The sequence below is a fragment of the Sorex araneus genome, chromosome 2 (assembly GCF_027595985.1).
Source record: "Sorex araneus isolate mSorAra2 chromosome 2, mSorAra2.pri, whole genome shotgun sequence".
Classification (NCBI taxonomy): Eukaryota; Metazoa; Chordata; class Mammalia; order Eulipotyphla; family Soricidae; genus Sorex; species Sorex araneus.
Window position 1 is genome coordinate 35,524,983 of NC_073303.1, and position 17,205 is coordinate 35,542,187.

Below are 17,205 nucleotides of genomic sequence, written 5' to 3' on the forward strand. Positions count from 1 at the left end.
ATATTTTTACTACATGCACACCTATACTCACTATAGTGCTGTTTACAACAGCCAGGACATGGGAACACCCCAAGTACCCCATGATAGATGAATGAATAAAGACAACACGGGGCTGGAGAGATAGCCTAGCAGGTAAGGCGCCTGTTCGACATGCAGCCGATGCAGCTTCAAGTCCCAGTGCCACATACAGTCCCCTGAGCTGCTGGGAGCAATCTCTGAGCACAGTCATGAGCCAGCCCAGGGCATAGGCAGGTGTGGCCCACAAACAAACAAAAAAATATGCATCCAGATTAAATGGACATGACACAGAGACACAACGGAATACGATTCAGCAAGAAGAAAAGATGAAACCCGCCTTTTGTGAAAACATGGCTAGAACTAGAGGGGGGTCATGCCAACAAAGCAAGTTGGAAAGAGAAAGACAAATATTACAATGATCTGACTCATATGTGGGATAAGAAGGTAAACAAGCAAACGAACAGACAAAACCAAGAGAAACAAAGCTATGAGTTCACTTTCCAGACATGTGGTTTGCAGACAGGGAGGTAGAAAGTGAGGCCAGGGGCTGTGACCGGGAATGCTGGCACTGCAGTGGCTGGTGGCCCTGAGGTACATGCTTTGAGGAGATATTAAACTATAATCCGAAAATCTGTAGAGCTGTATATGCCGATGTCCTTTCAATGGAAGGAAGGCAAGCAGGGAGGAAGGACAGAAGACTTGGAAAGCAAAAGAAGAAACCTATTCTTAATGTGAAGGACTGCCACAAAGACGCGTGCTTACGCAGGAGCTCCATTTGATAAATGCTATTTACCATATTTGCTTCAGATATTTTAAGTTGTAAAGAAACAAAAATGACAATTTTAGCTAAAGCCCCAACTTTAGCTAAAGACACCCCTTCCTGTCCCCTAGAATTAGCCTGAGGCTGGTACCTTTCATTCACATGCATTTAAAGAAATTCTAGCGCGTAAGTAACTTGCTCAAATAGTGGTTTCTTCTCCATTTTAATGTGACTCAAAAAAAATTAAATTCGAAAAATAAATAAATATGCTCAGTAATATATTACTGCTTTGTAAACATTTCCACTTCAAAAAGTGATATCTGGAATATATCCCCCCCCTTTTTTTTTTTGGAATATATCCTTTTATGGCTTCCCTTTAAATTCTTAATTACTGGTTTTGTTTTGGTTTTTTTTGTTTGTTTGTTTTGTTTTGTTTTGAGTGCTTCCAAGCAATGCTCAAAGACCAGGGAACACTCCCGAAACACTTGACCAAGTCAACACTTGGCGAAACAAACCTCTGTCTAGTGATGGCTGTTGCGTGGCCACGGAGCGATCTGCCAAGCGTGGCCAGATGCGTTCTTGCTCCTAAAGCAAACAGACTGGGATGGGAAAGTGCAAATCTTACAGGCAGGACATCTGGGCTTCTCCCAGCACTACAGAAAATAAGACAAGACGTTCCTGTAGGGGAAAGGGCTCTGAATGTAGGGGAAAAGGCTTTGCTGTGGTAAACCACATTATGGACACTTTGGGCACCAAAGGGCTTAACAGCATACTGGAAAGTATTTCTTTTTTTTGGGGGGGAAGTATTTTTAAAACCATGTTTTCTCCTAGTTTCTCTTTTGCTGAACTGTGTAAGTGGAAAAAGTTTTGAAAGACTCTTGCAGCTAAATGCCCTGCTTCTTTTTCTTCAGCATCAGTAACTTTTACTCTATCTTTAAATTAATGCTTTTCATTTCATTCCTTTGGTTTCTACGGTTCCCAAATGATTCTATTTTTCTCTTCCTTCAAAAAATTTATCTAAAAAACTAGATATCTGTTGTACATACAGTGTGGGACGCAAAAATATCAAAATATCTACAAAAATTTTAACACACAAATGAGCACAACTCAGGCACTGGGGCGAGGGCACAGCAGGGTGGACACTGGCCTTGCATGTGATGCCCAAGTCCCATCCCCGGCACCCCGTACGGTTCCCCAAGTCTAATCAGGAGCCATTTCTAAACGCAGAGCCAGAGTTTTGAGCACCAATGGGTATACCCAACCGCCTCCCCCTTCCAGTGACTATAATTTAATGTCCGAAGTAAAATTTAATATATAAATCTGCTGAAGAGGCTTGGAGAAATGTTTAATTGATTTCCTTATGAAGTTTTTTATTTTTTACTTCCAATAAAATTTAATATCTAGTAATATAAGTAATCTAACTTTATTCTTTCTTAATGTTACCACTCTGTCTTACTTCTGCAACATTGGTTAACAAGAGTAAAAATTTAAATTTTTCAGGGGTGCACTGCTGTCACCCCATGTAAGTCCTCAGCGAGGGGCTGATGTGAGGGGGAAACAGACGCAGTGTGCTTCTGAGGGTTGACTGAGAGACTTAGACTACTGTAGAATCATAACAGGTCAATGAAGCTAAGTTATTTCATGTATATTTTGCTGTGACCATGTTCACAATAGCTATGCTTGTTAGTAAATAAAAATATATACTCAAAATGCTTTATGTTAAGGTAGAATGAATAAAATCATGACACATCCATTTAACGTGCAGCATTTTTCAGTTATTCAATGTTCTTACATATTTAAAGCTCTTCTACCTCCATCATAATCAAAGAAATGCAAATCAACATGATTATTTTTGCTCATTCGTCAATAACTGAAAGGAGGAAGGCCAGGCAGGAGCAATAGTGCAGCAGGTAGGGCATTTTCCTTGCACACAGCAGACCCAGGTTCAGTCCTTGACAACCCATATGATCCCCAAGCACTGCCAGGAGTAAGCCCTGAGCACAGAGCCAGGAGTAACCCCTGAGTATCACCAGGTGTGGCCCCTCCCTACCAGAAGGAGGAGGCCAGGGATATAATCCATCAGTATAGCACTTACCTTGCATGTGTGAAGCCCTGAGTTTAATCCCTGTCACCACAGAAAATAAAAATAAAAGGAAACTGGTAGTAAGCGGGGTTGCTGAGTTGTGGGGACATGGAGAGGGCGTCTTAAAGCATTGTGGTTCATGGGCGCATAAACCACCCAATTTTTTCAGAGTGAATCTGTCAACACTTTTCAAAGTGGAAGCATGCCCACAGACCTATCAATTCCACTAACAATTAAAAATTTTTCCAGAGATGCGCCAATAGATAATGGAAAAAGTGTAGGTCTGATCAAAGCAGCATGAGCAGGAAAGGGGGAAAGGTGCAATTAACTTGTTTTTGTCATTTTGAGAAATATAAGATACATCATCGCACACATTCTGCACACAAGCACACTGGATGCTCAAGGGGGACATGAGCTGACCAGCCCCGAGTTACCTCCGGCAAAGGACTAGAAGACACAGAAGAAGGGACAGAACTTGATTTTCCACTCCCAGATCCACAACTTGTGTTCCCTCGTAAGTTCTTAAGTATACGTTTCTTTTACAAATGTTAAACAGCAATAAAATAATAAAGACACTTACAGATCACACACAATCTTAAAGCTACGGCAAGGCCTTTGGTTTTCACTGGAGAGAGGAAGCCACATATGGCTACAAGCGGAGGAGTGATGTGACCTAATCTGTGTCTTAAGAAAGGATCATGTGTGTGGTTACATGAAACAGAGTGATAGGAAAAATGTGGAACCAGGGCTCGGTTAGACCAGAAATCTGGCAAACTGTGACCTGCATACCAAAAGGCTTTTTTTTTAATATGCCTGAAGTAAGAATGATTATTACATATTTTTAAAGATTGTCTACAGAAAAACAGCAGACTATGAGAGAGAGAGACTTACACGGCCCCCAAACCTAACTTGCTAACCAGTTTTTTCCCACAGCCGGAGGCTACTGTCCTAATGCCACTGAAAGATGAGGCTGCCATGGGCCACAGCTGTGGCACGGGAGGGGTAAGAAACCCTCAAGTGCAGGACACAGTTTGAAGGCAGAGTCGGTGGGATTTCTGGAGAGCTGAATGAGAAGAGAAAGGTAAGGCCGGTGGCAAGGTTTTTTAGTCTAAGTGGAGGAGTGGAATTTCCATTTATTGGATGAGGAAGAAAGGGATAGAGCAGGTTTGGAAGGACATAGCAGAAGTTGGTCCTAGAAATGTGAAACTTGAGATGACCGATTCAATATCCAAGTAAAAATAATGAATTAGAAGGCTACGGTAGATACAAAAAGCCACGTAATTTGGGGCTGGAGCACTAGTACAGCGGGTAGGGCATTTGCCTTGCACACGGCCAACCTGGGCTCAATCCCCAACATCCCATATAGTCCTCCATGCACTACCAAGAGTAATTCCTGAGTGCAGAGCCAGAAATAACCCCTGAGCATCACTGGGTGTGACCCAAAATGCAAAAAAAAAAAAAAAAGAAAGAAAGAAAAAAAAAGTCATGTAATTCTTACACTAACTGATGATATGACTTGAGGTGAGTATAGATAGAGTCTGGAGGGGCTCAGGCTGAACCAGGGGCACTCCCATGTGGGGAAAGGACTTACCCAGGACAGAGGAAATAAATGTCGGGGGAGGAAAAGAAAGAGACAACGGGTGGAAGGAAAACATCTACTTTTCCTGCTTTTTCCAGAAGGAAATCTGAACCAAAAGCTACTGAAAGATTAAGGTAAAGAACTAATTATTAGATTTAATCAGGGAAATTTTGGTGGAAGGAGGAAAACAAATGCCTAACTGGAAGATGTCAAAGTGAAGGAGAAAACAGAATATAGTGAGCTCTTTCTTTTTTTTTTTTCCTTTTTGGGTCACACCTGGCGATGCACAGGGGTCACTCCTGGTTCTGCACTCAAAAATTACTCCTGGTGGTACTTGGGGGACCATATGGGATGCTGGTAATTGAACCCGGGTCGGTTGTGTGCAAGGCAAATGCCCTCCCCGCTGTGTTATCGCTCCAGCCCCATAGTGAGCTCTTTTAAGAAAACTTTTTGTAAAGGAGAACGATGAAATGGGGCAAAGGAAGAAGGGGGCCAGAGAGGAAGGATGGCACAGTGTTACATGCTTCACATGCTTCAGGAAATAATCTAACATGGGGAAATGCTGATTCATGGGCAGCACAAAGTATGAAAAGAAAACCAAAATAAAATAATTAAAAATATTTATATAATATATAAAAAATATATTTAATGAAAAATAAACCAAAACAACAAAGAAAGTTTTCTAGCACAGTGGGTAGGGCGTTTGCTTTGCATGCGGCCAACCCAGGTTCGATTCTTCTGTCCCTCTCAGAGATCCCAGCAAGCTACTGAGAGTATCCTGCCTGCACAGCAGAGCCTGGCAAGCTCCCTGTGGTGTATTTGATATGCCAAAAACAGTAACAACAAAACTCACAATGGAGACATTACTGGTGCCCGCTCCAGTATCTCGATGAACAACAGGACAACAGTGCTACAGTGCTATAAAGTATGACTGTGGCCAGTTTCTCAAACAGGTAAGAATGTGAGACCTCATGCACAAACGGAGGAATCAACCTGGGCTGTTTACTTTTGCTCATTAAGAACCCCATGCTGCCCTGGGAGGAGAAAGGTTTTTCTCTCTTGATTTTTTTTTTTTTTTTTTGCTGGGGTGGCAGCAGCGGCGGTGGCGGCACCCACGTGGCGACCGCCATCTTCTAGAACCCACTACAAGTTTGCAGTGACGTGGCGCGCAGGAGATCTTGGGATGGGGGTGTTGCCAGCACACTCTCCGCCCAGATGAGATCTGGAGCAGCCACACATTAAACTGTGAACTGAGCTAAAATATCAGAAATCCAAAACCATGCGGCTGCTCTTGTGGCCGCACAAACTCATATATTCTTCATTCTCAGCAATGGAAAACAAATTATCAAATGATACGCCTTTTCAGCAGGTTTGATTATTGGGGGGAAATTCTAAATAATAATAGTTTTCTGTTGAAATATTGAATGTATTCAAAGTATAGAGAGAATAAAGTGAAGATCATTAGAAAAAAAAAGAAGCAAAAGAATGTTTGTCTTAGTGTTGGAGACACGGCAGGGGTTAAGGTGCTTGCTTTCCATGACGCTGACCCCAGCACCATCTATGGACCCCCTGAAAACCACCAGGATTGATTTCCTGAGCACAAAGCCAGGTTTAAGCCCTGAGCACTACCAGGTATGGGTCTCACCCCATACAAAGACATGTTTTTCTGTCTTGTTAACAGGGAGCGCATCTGGTGATGCTTGGCCATCCCAGTCTGGCAGGATGAGCCAGAGCTTCGATGCGTGGTGCTAAGAGGGCCACGGGGTATCAAGGGAGGCGTGTGCTCTACCATCTAACCTATCTCCCTAGCCCAACCCCCCCCACCGCCCACCAAATAAAAGCTGTTTTTTATTTTAATTTTTTTCTTTTTTTAATTTATTCTTTTATTGAATCACCATGTGGAAAGTTACAAAGCTTTCAGGTTTAAGTCCCAGTTATACAATGCCCGAACACCCATCCCTTCACCAGTGCACATATTCCACCACCAAGAACCACAGTATAACTCCCCCCACCCCCGACCCCGCCTGTGTAACTAATAAATTTCACTTTAAAAGCTATTTTTAAACAGAATAAGAATGAAGAGGGAAAGTTCTGCACAACTCCTTTTGAAAAGACAACTAAAGTAGTTTCCTAAATTAAGATGTAAACATCTTGTATAACATTTTTCCCCCTTTTTATTTTGTTATTTCATCAGTGGCTGATTCACTCAGTCTGAAAGAGTGACTTACCATACTATTACTGAGGTTCTTGTCCACCTTACAGAACGTGTGTGGGGGGCTCTCTCCTTTACTGGGTATGATGATGCATATGTCTGTGACAGCCAGCGTGTTCTGCGTCATGTTCTCAGAGGCTCTCCGGTAAGTGATGTAGACCCGCTGGGAAGACGTGCCCCCGCTGATGTTGGCAGGGCGCCCGTAGGGAGTAGTCTGAATGATTTCACAGCCTGGTTTCAATCGTTCTTTCCAGTCATACAAGACCCTAAAATATAAATTAAAAAATATTAATGTACCAGCACCCTCAGACTCTGTCATGTGTCTGATCCTTAAACGTGGTGAAGATATTCCAGTTGTACCGCATGTCTGAACTGCACAGCTCTGCACAGTGAAAGAATCACCATCTTTCCCCATCAAAAAGTCAAGCAATGTACAGATGATCGCAATTAACCTTCATGTTTGTTGTCATAAACCACAGAACAGCAATATTATGTACAAAGGCACTGCTTTTAATTCCACTTAATAGATTTCTTTTTGTCTGTTTTACCAGGCATCTTCACGAGAAAGAACAACATTCCTCAAGTTGAGATTTTAGAAAAAGGTTCTTGGCCAGCTAATACAGAATACACTTACATAGTTACCTCTCGTAATTCCCCCAGTTGCCAGGATGCCGGGACTTGAACTCAGGCAGCCACGTGCAAGGCAAGTTCCCTATCTCTGTACGACCACTCTGGCCCCTCAAATCTACCTATAATCAAAAGTCCGGGTGAATTTTCCCAGCACTGCTTGTCCTCCTGTAGTGTAGCATAATCACGGGCTTTCAGTCAAGAACAGTCCAAGTATCCAGGCCTTGGTTTCTAAACACTCCACTCATACACTCGGGGACACAAAGAAACATCACACTGGAAAAACCATCACTTTATCCCTCCAGAATCCACAGATTGGTGGGCCAGAGCGACAGCACAGAGAGGGGCTTATTCTGAATGGATGACCCGGGTTTGATCCCCAGTACCCCATCTGTTCCCCTGAGCCCTGCCTGGAATAATTCCTGAGTGCAGAGCCAGGAGTAACCCCTGAGCACTGAGGGGGTGTCTCAAAACCAAAACCAGGGGCTGGAGTGATAGCACAGCGGGTAGGGCGTTTGCCTTGCATTCGGCCAACCCGGGTTCGAATCCCAGCATCCCATATGGTCCCCTGAGCACCGCCAGGGGTAATTCCTGAGTGCATGAGCCAGGAATGACCCCTGTGCATTGCCGGGTGTGACCCAAAATAAATAAATAAATAAATAAATAAACAAACAAAAAAAAACCAAAACCAGAATGCTCTGATTGGGATTTAAATGCCAAGACATTGGCATTAGAGTTTCTTTTGTTGTTTCTTAAGGTGCTTTTTGTTTCTTCATTTTGTTTTGAGGCTACATCCTGCAGTGCTCAGGGCTTACTTCTTATATGAATAAACTCTGAAAACATGCTTATGCCAGGTATATCTCGAAAGCAAGCAAATATAGCTCCATTTCATTTTATAAAATGTGTAGAAAAGGCAAGTCCTGTCACTAGAGACAGGAAGTGAACTGGGGATTGCCCATAGCTGATTGGGCTTAGAGGAAGTGAAGAGGGACTAAAATGGGCACAAAGGGTTCTTTCTGGCATGACAAAAATATTCTAAAAGTTACTGTAGTGATAAGTTGCACCATCCCATAAATACAATAAAAACAATGAATTGCAAAATTTAAGTGTACGTATGTATATGAATCAGATCTCAATATATACAATGTATACACAGTATACAAAAAAAAAAAGAGTTCTAGGCTCATAAGAGTATTCCAAATAAAGCACTAATACATTTCATGTTTTTGTATGCACATGTATCCAAAGTACCTATATCGATCATTATAACTTATGCCAAAAAGCCATCTTTTCCTTGTATTTTGAAAATAAACATATTGAAAAAAAATAAACAGTTCAGGGGATTGGAGAGATAGCAGAGTGAGGTACTCATCTTGCAAGCAGCTGCCCCGGGTACAACCCCAGGGATCCACATGGTCCCCAGAGAACAGCCAGCAGTGATCCCTGAGTGCAGGGCAGGAGCAAGCCCTGAACACTGCCAGGTGTGCTCCAAACGCAGAAAAGAAACAAACCGTTTGGGGGGGGCCAGAGCAGCAGTCCAGGGGGGAAGGAAACTGCCTCGCATGGTCCCAACCTGGGCGTACTCCCAGCGGCACGCTTCGTCCCCCAGGCCCCGCCAAGAGTGATCCCTGAGCACAGAGTCTGGAGTAAGCCCTGAGCACCACTGGGTATGGCCCCCCAAAACAAAACCAAGAATAACAAGCATTTTTTATGACCAGCATAATTCATTCATTCATTTTTTGTAAATGCTTCCTAAATTCTTTCTCTTTTCACAAAAAGAGATCCAGAGGAGACGCAAGAGCTGGGAACAGGCAGACAACCTGGCATCAAGGGCAAAGAGAGGCCACGGCAGGAAAGGGCCACAGTTCTGGTTCTACACGTGTATCTGCGTGGGGCATGCGCCACGCATCGGGGGCCAGGTTCCATGTGTGGCACCACGTGGTCACCCAGTACCAAACTAGGAAGTATCACTGGGCGTGGTCCCCAAATAGACATGTCTCATTTGGCACTGGGGGTGGCCCCAGGAAGTGCTCAGGAGGCTATTGTGACCTTGGGCCTGTGTATTCTAGGTACATATTCTGGCACTTTGGGCTATCCCCTTAATATTCGATGTGTCTCCTTTGTTGTTGTTATTGTTGCTGTTTTGTTTGTTTGTTCGTTTGAGGGTCATAACCCGTGATGCTCAGGGCTTACTCCTGGCTCTGCGCTCAGGAATTACTCCCGGTGATGCTTGAGGGACCACATGGGAGCCAGGAATAGAACCTGGATCTGCCACGTGCAAGCCGAGTGCCCTCCCCACAGTACTATGGCTCCAGCCCCATGTCTGTGTCACTGTCAGTGCAAAAATCAAGCCATTAACTCCAAAATCTTCATGATATACTATTTAGACAAATAACAAAAATTCTCAAAAAAAAAAAAAAACCCCAAACAGTACCCAAAATCAACTTACCCCAGATCTGTAAGCGGCGGTTTATCTCTTCCTCTTTTATAGCAGAGGTAAGTCTGTGGACCCACAAGGCTTCCGTGATTGAGGTCGGCAGAGAGTCCACTGGGGGTGACATCAATACAAACATAATCCCGTGGCACTTCCTCCCCAAAAGATTTCATAATAACTGAAACATCAGTGATGGGTTCCTTTGGCTTAGCTACTTTGTGGCAGGCATCATTGAAGTGAATTTCCTCCTCCAGAGGCTTGGAGACATCGGTCAATCCTGCGACCACAAAATAGTCAGCAACTCGGGGGCCCTTGTCTTCAATCATCTTCCATTACAGAAGGAACATCTAAGGAGAAAGGAAACAGTCAGTGTAAAAAGCCAGACAACCACCAGGGGTTTGATGAGCAGGTAAGAACCGACCATCTATGACCTGAGTCCTCCCTGCGCCAGACACACGCTCTCGTACTTTGAATGCTCTTACAAGGTCTGTCTCTTGAGGCTGGAGAGGGAGCTCAGGCTTGCAGGGGCCCTTGAACGTGATGCAGACAACCCTGGTTCCCTGCCCTGTGCCAAACGGTCTTCTGAGCATCACCGGTACAGCCCAGGAGGCCCCAGACACTTCTGAGGGGGACTCAGCACCACTGGGACGACCGAGTAATCCCTGGCCCCTCCAGGCACTCATACTGAAGCCGGACCAGCTGGCTGGTACTCATGGGGAGGTACTCCTGGGACTCCCGAGCACAGCTTGGGAGCAACCCCTACAGCTCCACACCAAAAACAAAAGAGAAAGAAAAAAAAAGTATTTTTTTAAAAAATGGGAATATGCTAGTTTCTAATTATAAAAGCAATGCTTGAATGTTTGTTTCTGGCAATACACAGGCTGAGCTGATCTAGATGGGGGTGGCGGGGCAGCATATTCTTCCAAACGTATAGACTGGCTTGAGAGAATTATAAAGGAAACTCTTAGAGCCTCCAGAACGATGGCAAAACCAAAGGTTACAACGCAACGGGTAAGTCGATACTGTGGTAAGGATTTGCAGATCTTAGCAATGAAGGAGCGTTCTGTTTTGCTTTTCCTTTTTGGGGTTTTAGGCCACACACAGTCTCCTGACTCTGTGCTCAGGGATCACTCCTGGGGGTGACCGCACATGCGGTGCGGGGGGGTTTGGGGAAGAGGATGGCGACTGCATGTAGTGCTGGGGATCAAACCCCACTGCAAGCACCTTCCCCCTGTGTTGTCTCTGGCCAAGGGCGACGGGGGATGCAATCCTGCTCGGCCTCAGCAGCGCTGTCCCCTGGTGGTGTCTGGGAGGGGAGGACACCAGGCTATCGCCAATGGGGTCACACGACAACGTGCCAGGAATCAAACTTGGGCCCAATCCTAGACATCGTGATTATGAATACTGATCACGGCAGAGTTTTGGGCATGATCCACCAGTGCCCACTTCCCTCCCCCAGGCCCCAGCATCACTGTCCGTCTCCCACTCCCCTGCTATACCCCCCCCACACACAGTGATACATTTCCTACTAAAGACCAGTTCTCAGTTCTTATTTGTTGTTTCCTTACTATGCTTCTCTATATCCCACATATTTGAGAGATTCCATGTCTGTCTCTCTCTCTCTCCCTCCATTCAGCATGATACCAACCAGACCCACCCACAAAGCAGACAACTGCATGATTTTGTCTTTTCTTATAGCTGAAAGTCTTCCGTTGTGTCTAGGTACCATAGTTTCTTTATCCACTCATCTGTTCTTGGACACTTGGGTTGTTTTCAGATTTTGCCTCTTGTGTCTGTTTTGTTTGGACTTCGGGCCAGACCTGGTGATGCTCAGGGCTTACTCCTGGGTGTGTGCTCAGGGATGTCTTCTGGTGGGCTGGGGGACCATATCATGAACTGAATGTAGCTCGGCTGTGTGCGACGCAAGTGCCCTGCCCACTCCCCGGGCTCATCTCACTTTTGATTTTTTTTTTTTATTGTTAAGTTTTACAAGTGGTTTATATAACTTGGATATTAATCCTATGTCCGATGAGTGGAGGGAACACATTTACTCCAACTCTGTGGGTTGCCTTTTCATTCTAGTCACCATTTCTTTTAAGGGATAGGAGCTTAAGTTGATGGAAGCCCATTTGCTCACCTTTCCTTTCATTTGTTTGGCCAATGGCACTAGGTCCTTAAAGATACCTCTAGATTTAAGGCTGTGAAAGGCTCTGTCTATGTCTTCCTCAATGTAACCTGTGTATTCAGGTCTGATATTGAGGTTTTTAATCTGTTTCAAATCAATGTTTCTGCCTAGTGTGAGATACATGAGGATGAACCCGCAGTGTAAGTTTATTTTTGCACAGGGGACTGACCAGTTTTCCCAGCCCTGTCCGTGGAAGAAGCTCTCCTTGCTCTTCACGCTCTCTGATCTCTGTGGAGAAGCAGCTGCCGTAAACTCAAGGCCTGTCTCGGGGTTCCCAATTCTACGCCATGGGACGACAGAGTCTGTCTCTATTCCAGCACCACACTGGCTTGTCTAGTTTTACACTGTAATTTGAAGTCGGGAAGGAGAAGCCTCCCATCTTTGCCTAGAGCTGCTTTGGCTATTCTGGGAGTTTTATTACTCCACATAAATTTCAACAGCATTTGGTTTATGTCTCAAAAAATTTTCCATGGGCATTTTTATAGGGACTACACTGAATCTGTAAGCATCTCATTTCTTTTTGGGGGGCACACCTGGCAATGCTCAGGGGTTGTTACTCCTGGCTCTATGCTCAGGAACCACCCTGGTGGAGCCTCATCAGTGTGTGTCTCCCCATCCCCCAAAAAGAACAACAAAACCTGCTTCTCTAAGTGTTTATGTGCTTTCACATGTGCAAGAATGTTAAGTCATAAGCTCCTGATAAGACATATCTTCTTGGGGGGCCCAAGGGAAACTCCTGGCTCTACACGTGAGGGTCACTCCCAGTGGTACTCAGTAAACAATATGTAGTGCAGGAAATTGAACTGGAGTCGTTCGTATGTAAGGCAGCTGCCTTATTCCCTGTGCTATGCCTCTGGCTTGTCACTTCTTAAAAATGATCTCACACCACAGAGGTTGGCCCACATCCAAAAGAACAAAAGCAACCAGTGTTGGCGAGATGTGGGGAGAAAGGGACCCTTCTTCATTGCTGGTGGGAATGCCGACTGGTTCAACCCCTTTGGAAAATCGTATGGACACTTCTCAAAAAATTAGAAATTGAGCTCTCATTTGACTCAGCAATATCACTTCTGGGAATATATCCCAGGGATGCAAAAAAGTATAGTAGAAATGACATCGCACTTGTACATTCATTGCAGCACTGTTTATAATAGCCAGAATCTGGAAAAGACCTGAGTGTCCGAGAACAGATAACTGATTAAAGAAACTTTGGTATATTTACACAATGGAATACTATGCAGCTCTTAGAAAGGATGAAGTCATGAAATTCGCATATAAGTGGATCAACATGGAGAGTATCGTGTTAAGTGAAATGAGTCAGAAAGAGAGGGACAGACATAGAAAGATTGCACTCATTTGTGGAATATAAAGTAACAGAATGTGAGACTTACACCCAAGAATAGTAGAAATGTGTACCAGGAGGATTGCTCCATGGCTTAGAAGCCTGTCTTATATGCTGGGGGAAAAGGCAGCTCAGATAGAGAAGGGACCACCAAGTAAAGGGTGCTTGGAGGGCCCACTTGGGATAGGAGATGCAGGCTGAAAGTAGACTGTAGATCGAACATGATGGCCACTCAATACCTATATTGCAAACCACAACCCCCAAAAGGAGAGAGAGCAAAAGGGAATGCCCTGCCACAGAGGCGGGGTGGGGTGGGGAAGAAGGAGTGGGGGTGGTAGGAGGGATGCCGGGACCATTGGTGGTGGAGAATGGGCACTGGTGGAGGGATGGGCACTCGGTCATTGTGACTAAAACGTAAGCACGAAAGTTTGTAAGTCTGTAACTGTACCCCATGGTGATCCATGTAAAAATAATTTTTTTAATTAAAAAAAATAAAAATTATCTTGGTACAGAACATTTGTCTTTCATCATAATGAAGAGATTTAAATAGTCACCTTGTTCACAGACTCTAACCTCATGTTATTCAAAGTAAAACATAGAGCAGGGCTGGAGAGAGTTCAATAGGCTGAGGTGCACACAAGTCATGTCGGAGCCCCAGGTTCAGTCTCTTACTCTGCATGGTGCCCTGAGCTCCATGTTACCTCCCACCCCCTCAGAGCATCAAGCCCATGTACCCTTGAGCCGCCAGGTGTGGTTCCAGAACCCAAAAGAAGAAAAAGTAATAATGCCAAAGCATACCCGATACTACCTACATTGCTCACTACACACAGTACAGTTCCCTAACTGTAAGAAAAAGGAAATGAGAACAGAAATAGCACGGCTATGAGAACAGATATTGGGATGAGTCATTTTGAAAATCACTCTCGGGTCCCTGGAAAAAAGTGCAAAAGAGCAAACATGGAACTAGGGATTGCACAAGCCCTGGGCTTGGGGTGCAAGCTTCCTCAAGGCTCGCTTCCCGGCACCATGTGGGCCCCTGAACATCGTGGGCTTTGTGGCCGCGAGGCTCCGAACACGCCCAGTGTGGCCCGGGTGCTTCCCGGGACCATGAAGACACACAGCTCCACACCCTGTGGCCTGAGCACTAAAGCATCAGCCAAAATGGCCCAATTTCACCAGGAATGACCCCAGGTGCTCTGAGCACCACCCGGGAGACCCCAAGGCCAACCCAGGCAAACATTTGTGAGAAATCTGCATAAAAGATCATCGTGGAGTGCCGGGGTGTTAGTACAACTGCTACAGTTGCCTTGCACATGCCTGGCTGGGTTCAGTCCCTAGCACTGCATATGGTCCCCTAAGCCCTGCCTGGAGCCATCCCTGAGCACAGAGTCAGGAGTAAAACCTTGAGCACTGCTGGGTATAGCTCACAAACAAAATTACAATATTTTTTGTTATGTCTTTCTGGTTCACAAATTCTATTAATTCATTCCAAATCACAAATTAATACAGTTAGTGACTACTGAAAGGGAACAAGTTACTGTTCTTAACTAGTACATATAAGTAAAGAGCAGTCAACTTTAAGGTGGCGTTAATGTCCTCTTATACTTATTCATCACTGCTTGCTTTGGATTTCGGGACACATTGGCCGTGTTTGGAATCGAACCCTGACCCCAACCCTTGCTTCACATGCATCCAATCTGTTGAGCATCTCTCCGGCCCCCTCTTCCATTTACTGACAGGAAAAGAAATATCACTCCAGTTGTTACTGTTATTTCCCACATAATCATTTATAGATAGAGTATTTTAAGAAGGCAGGCGATATATTTTAAGGCACAGCTGACAAAGCACGCAATATAAACATATGGCTGGCAAAATGGTCCAGGTGACTTCTTGTAAGTTCTAAAAGACACTTAACTCAGGAAAAGTCTTCGATACTTTTTAAAACATACCTCTATGTCTGCTTTTTGGTTGGTTTGTTTGGTTGGGTTTTTCATTTTGTTTTAGGGCCACATTCGGTGATGCTCAGGGGTTGCTGCTGGCAGGCTTAGGGACCACATGGGACACAGGAGATTAAACCGAGGTAGACCGAATGCCAGGCAAGCACCCTCCCCAGTGTGCTAGCTCTCCAGCCCAACTACCTTTTATTTTAAACCAACTTTTTCTGGAGTAAGTTTGATGTTTAGAAACTAGAGAGGAGATATTACTAAACATTAAGGGTCAGAGGGATAAATTAAGGGGTTAAAGGACAGGCAAGGCAGGTGGCTGACCCTGGTTCAACTCCTGCTACTGTATGGTCCCCTGAGGACCCTAAGGATGGAGTCTGGAGGCCCTGAGCACTGCTGGGATGGCCGGAGTGACCACAAGCATCACAGGACCCAAGCACCAACAATCCTCAGGGCCTTCCACTGCCCCCCAGACTGGGCACGCAAGAGCCGTTGGGACTACTCCCCGGGCTTCACTTGGGAAAACCCCTCAAGAAAACAAAAATACAAAAAATTATAAGGCAAAGGAAATATGGAGAATTTGTAATAAAGGTATAAAGCAGTAATATTCTCTAAGAATTACATAAAATCCAAGACATCCATTGGCACATGGCATTCAAAACTCATATAGAAAATACTAAATACAAAAAAAAATACTAAATGCATATCAAGACAAAATTTTTCCTTTTTCTTTTTTTTTCCTTTTTGGGTCACACCCGGCGATGCGCAGGGGTTACTCCTGGCAGTGCTCAGGGGACCATATGGGAGGCTGGGAATCAAACCCGGGTCAGCTGTATGCAAGGCAAGCGCCCTACCCGCTGTGCTATTGCTCCAGCCCCTCAAGAGAAAATTTCTTATGTTGGCAAGAGTTATCAAAAATTATACCACAGCAAGAATGCCTAACAATTAGTAATTTTAAAATAATAATAATATGGGGGGCTGGAGCAATAGCATAGCAGGTAGGGCGTTTGCCTTGCACGCGGCCAAGCCAGGTTTGAATCTCAGCATCCCATATGGTCCCCTGAGCACCGCCAGGAGTGGTTCCTGAGTGCAGAGCCAGGAGTGGCCCCTGTGCATCGCCGGGTGTGACCCAAAAAGAAAATAATAATAATAATAATAATAATAATAATATGGGTGATAAGTAAATTTGTTCTCAGTCCAGCTTAAGGGGTGAAACCACACTGGCTCCAAGAAGACCCTAACAGTGAAAATCACACAGCATACAACTCCAAAGCAACCTCACTCAAGCTGGGAAGTATTCTTAACTAATGATTTTTTTTTTTGGTTTTACTTGTTTTTTGTTTTTGGGTCACACCCGGCAGTGCTCAGGGCTCACTCTTGCTCTGCACCCAGGAATTACTCCTCAGGGTGCTCAGGGAACCACACGGGATGCCAGGGATTGAACCCAGGTTGGCCACACGCAAGGCAAGCACCTTACCCACCCACCGTACTATCATTCTAGTCCCCAAGTAATGATTTTTTTTTCATATATTTTAATCCTTCTTTGTCCAATGTGATCCAGACAGCTGAAAGAGCTGGTCTGTAAAATGTTTATCAGCATTTTCTTAAAATTTCCTGTACCTGCTTGGCTCATATTTCACTTCAAATTACATTTATTTTTGTTGGAGAACAGAAGAAAAAGGATCATGAGAACTCAATTGAGAAATCATTACAATCAAGTTCTTACCTATTCAGCAATTAATGAAGACTAATTTGCTTTTCTCTTTCAATCTCTGCTCAGTCAATTCAGTTTCTTTTTAATTTCTTCAGTCACTCCATTTGGGGAGGGTAGTTAAGCATTTGCTACCTAAGTGAAGTATAAGAAGAAGAAAAGGCAAAAGTAGGAATCAGATGTGAGACTTGAAAGATATGAAAAACAAAAAATCTGAACAAAACAGTTTTGTAAAATTATAAACTATTAGTAAAAGGCAAGAAGAACAAGAGCTTTTCAGACACTGTGTAACCAATAGTCACAAGCTCAAGGTA

At 44.4% G+C, this 17,205-nt stretch overlaps 1 protein-coding gene across 7 annotated transcripts in view; it reads right to left on the reverse strand.

The window, feature by feature from the left end:
- The window catches only part of DENND4A (DENN domain containing 4A), a 143,598-nt gene that overhangs the window by 94,290 nt on the left and 32,103 nt on the right, over nt 1-17,205 (reverse strand). For all 7 annotated transcript variants that reach the window (XM_055125269.1, XM_055125267.1, XM_055125266.1 and 4 more), the window contains exons 3-5: nt 16,907-17,026; nt 9,729-10,060; nt 6,669-6,918 (exon numbers count right to left, since the gene is read on the reverse strand). In XM_055125269.1, the coding sequence (XP_054981244.1) occupies nt 6,669-6,918; nt 9,729-10,039 (561 nt within the window). In that variant the 5' untranslated portion in view covers nt 10,040-10,060; nt 16,907-17,026. The remainder of the gene's footprint in view (nt 1-6,668; nt 6,919-9,728; nt 10,061-16,906; nt 17,027-17,205) is intronic.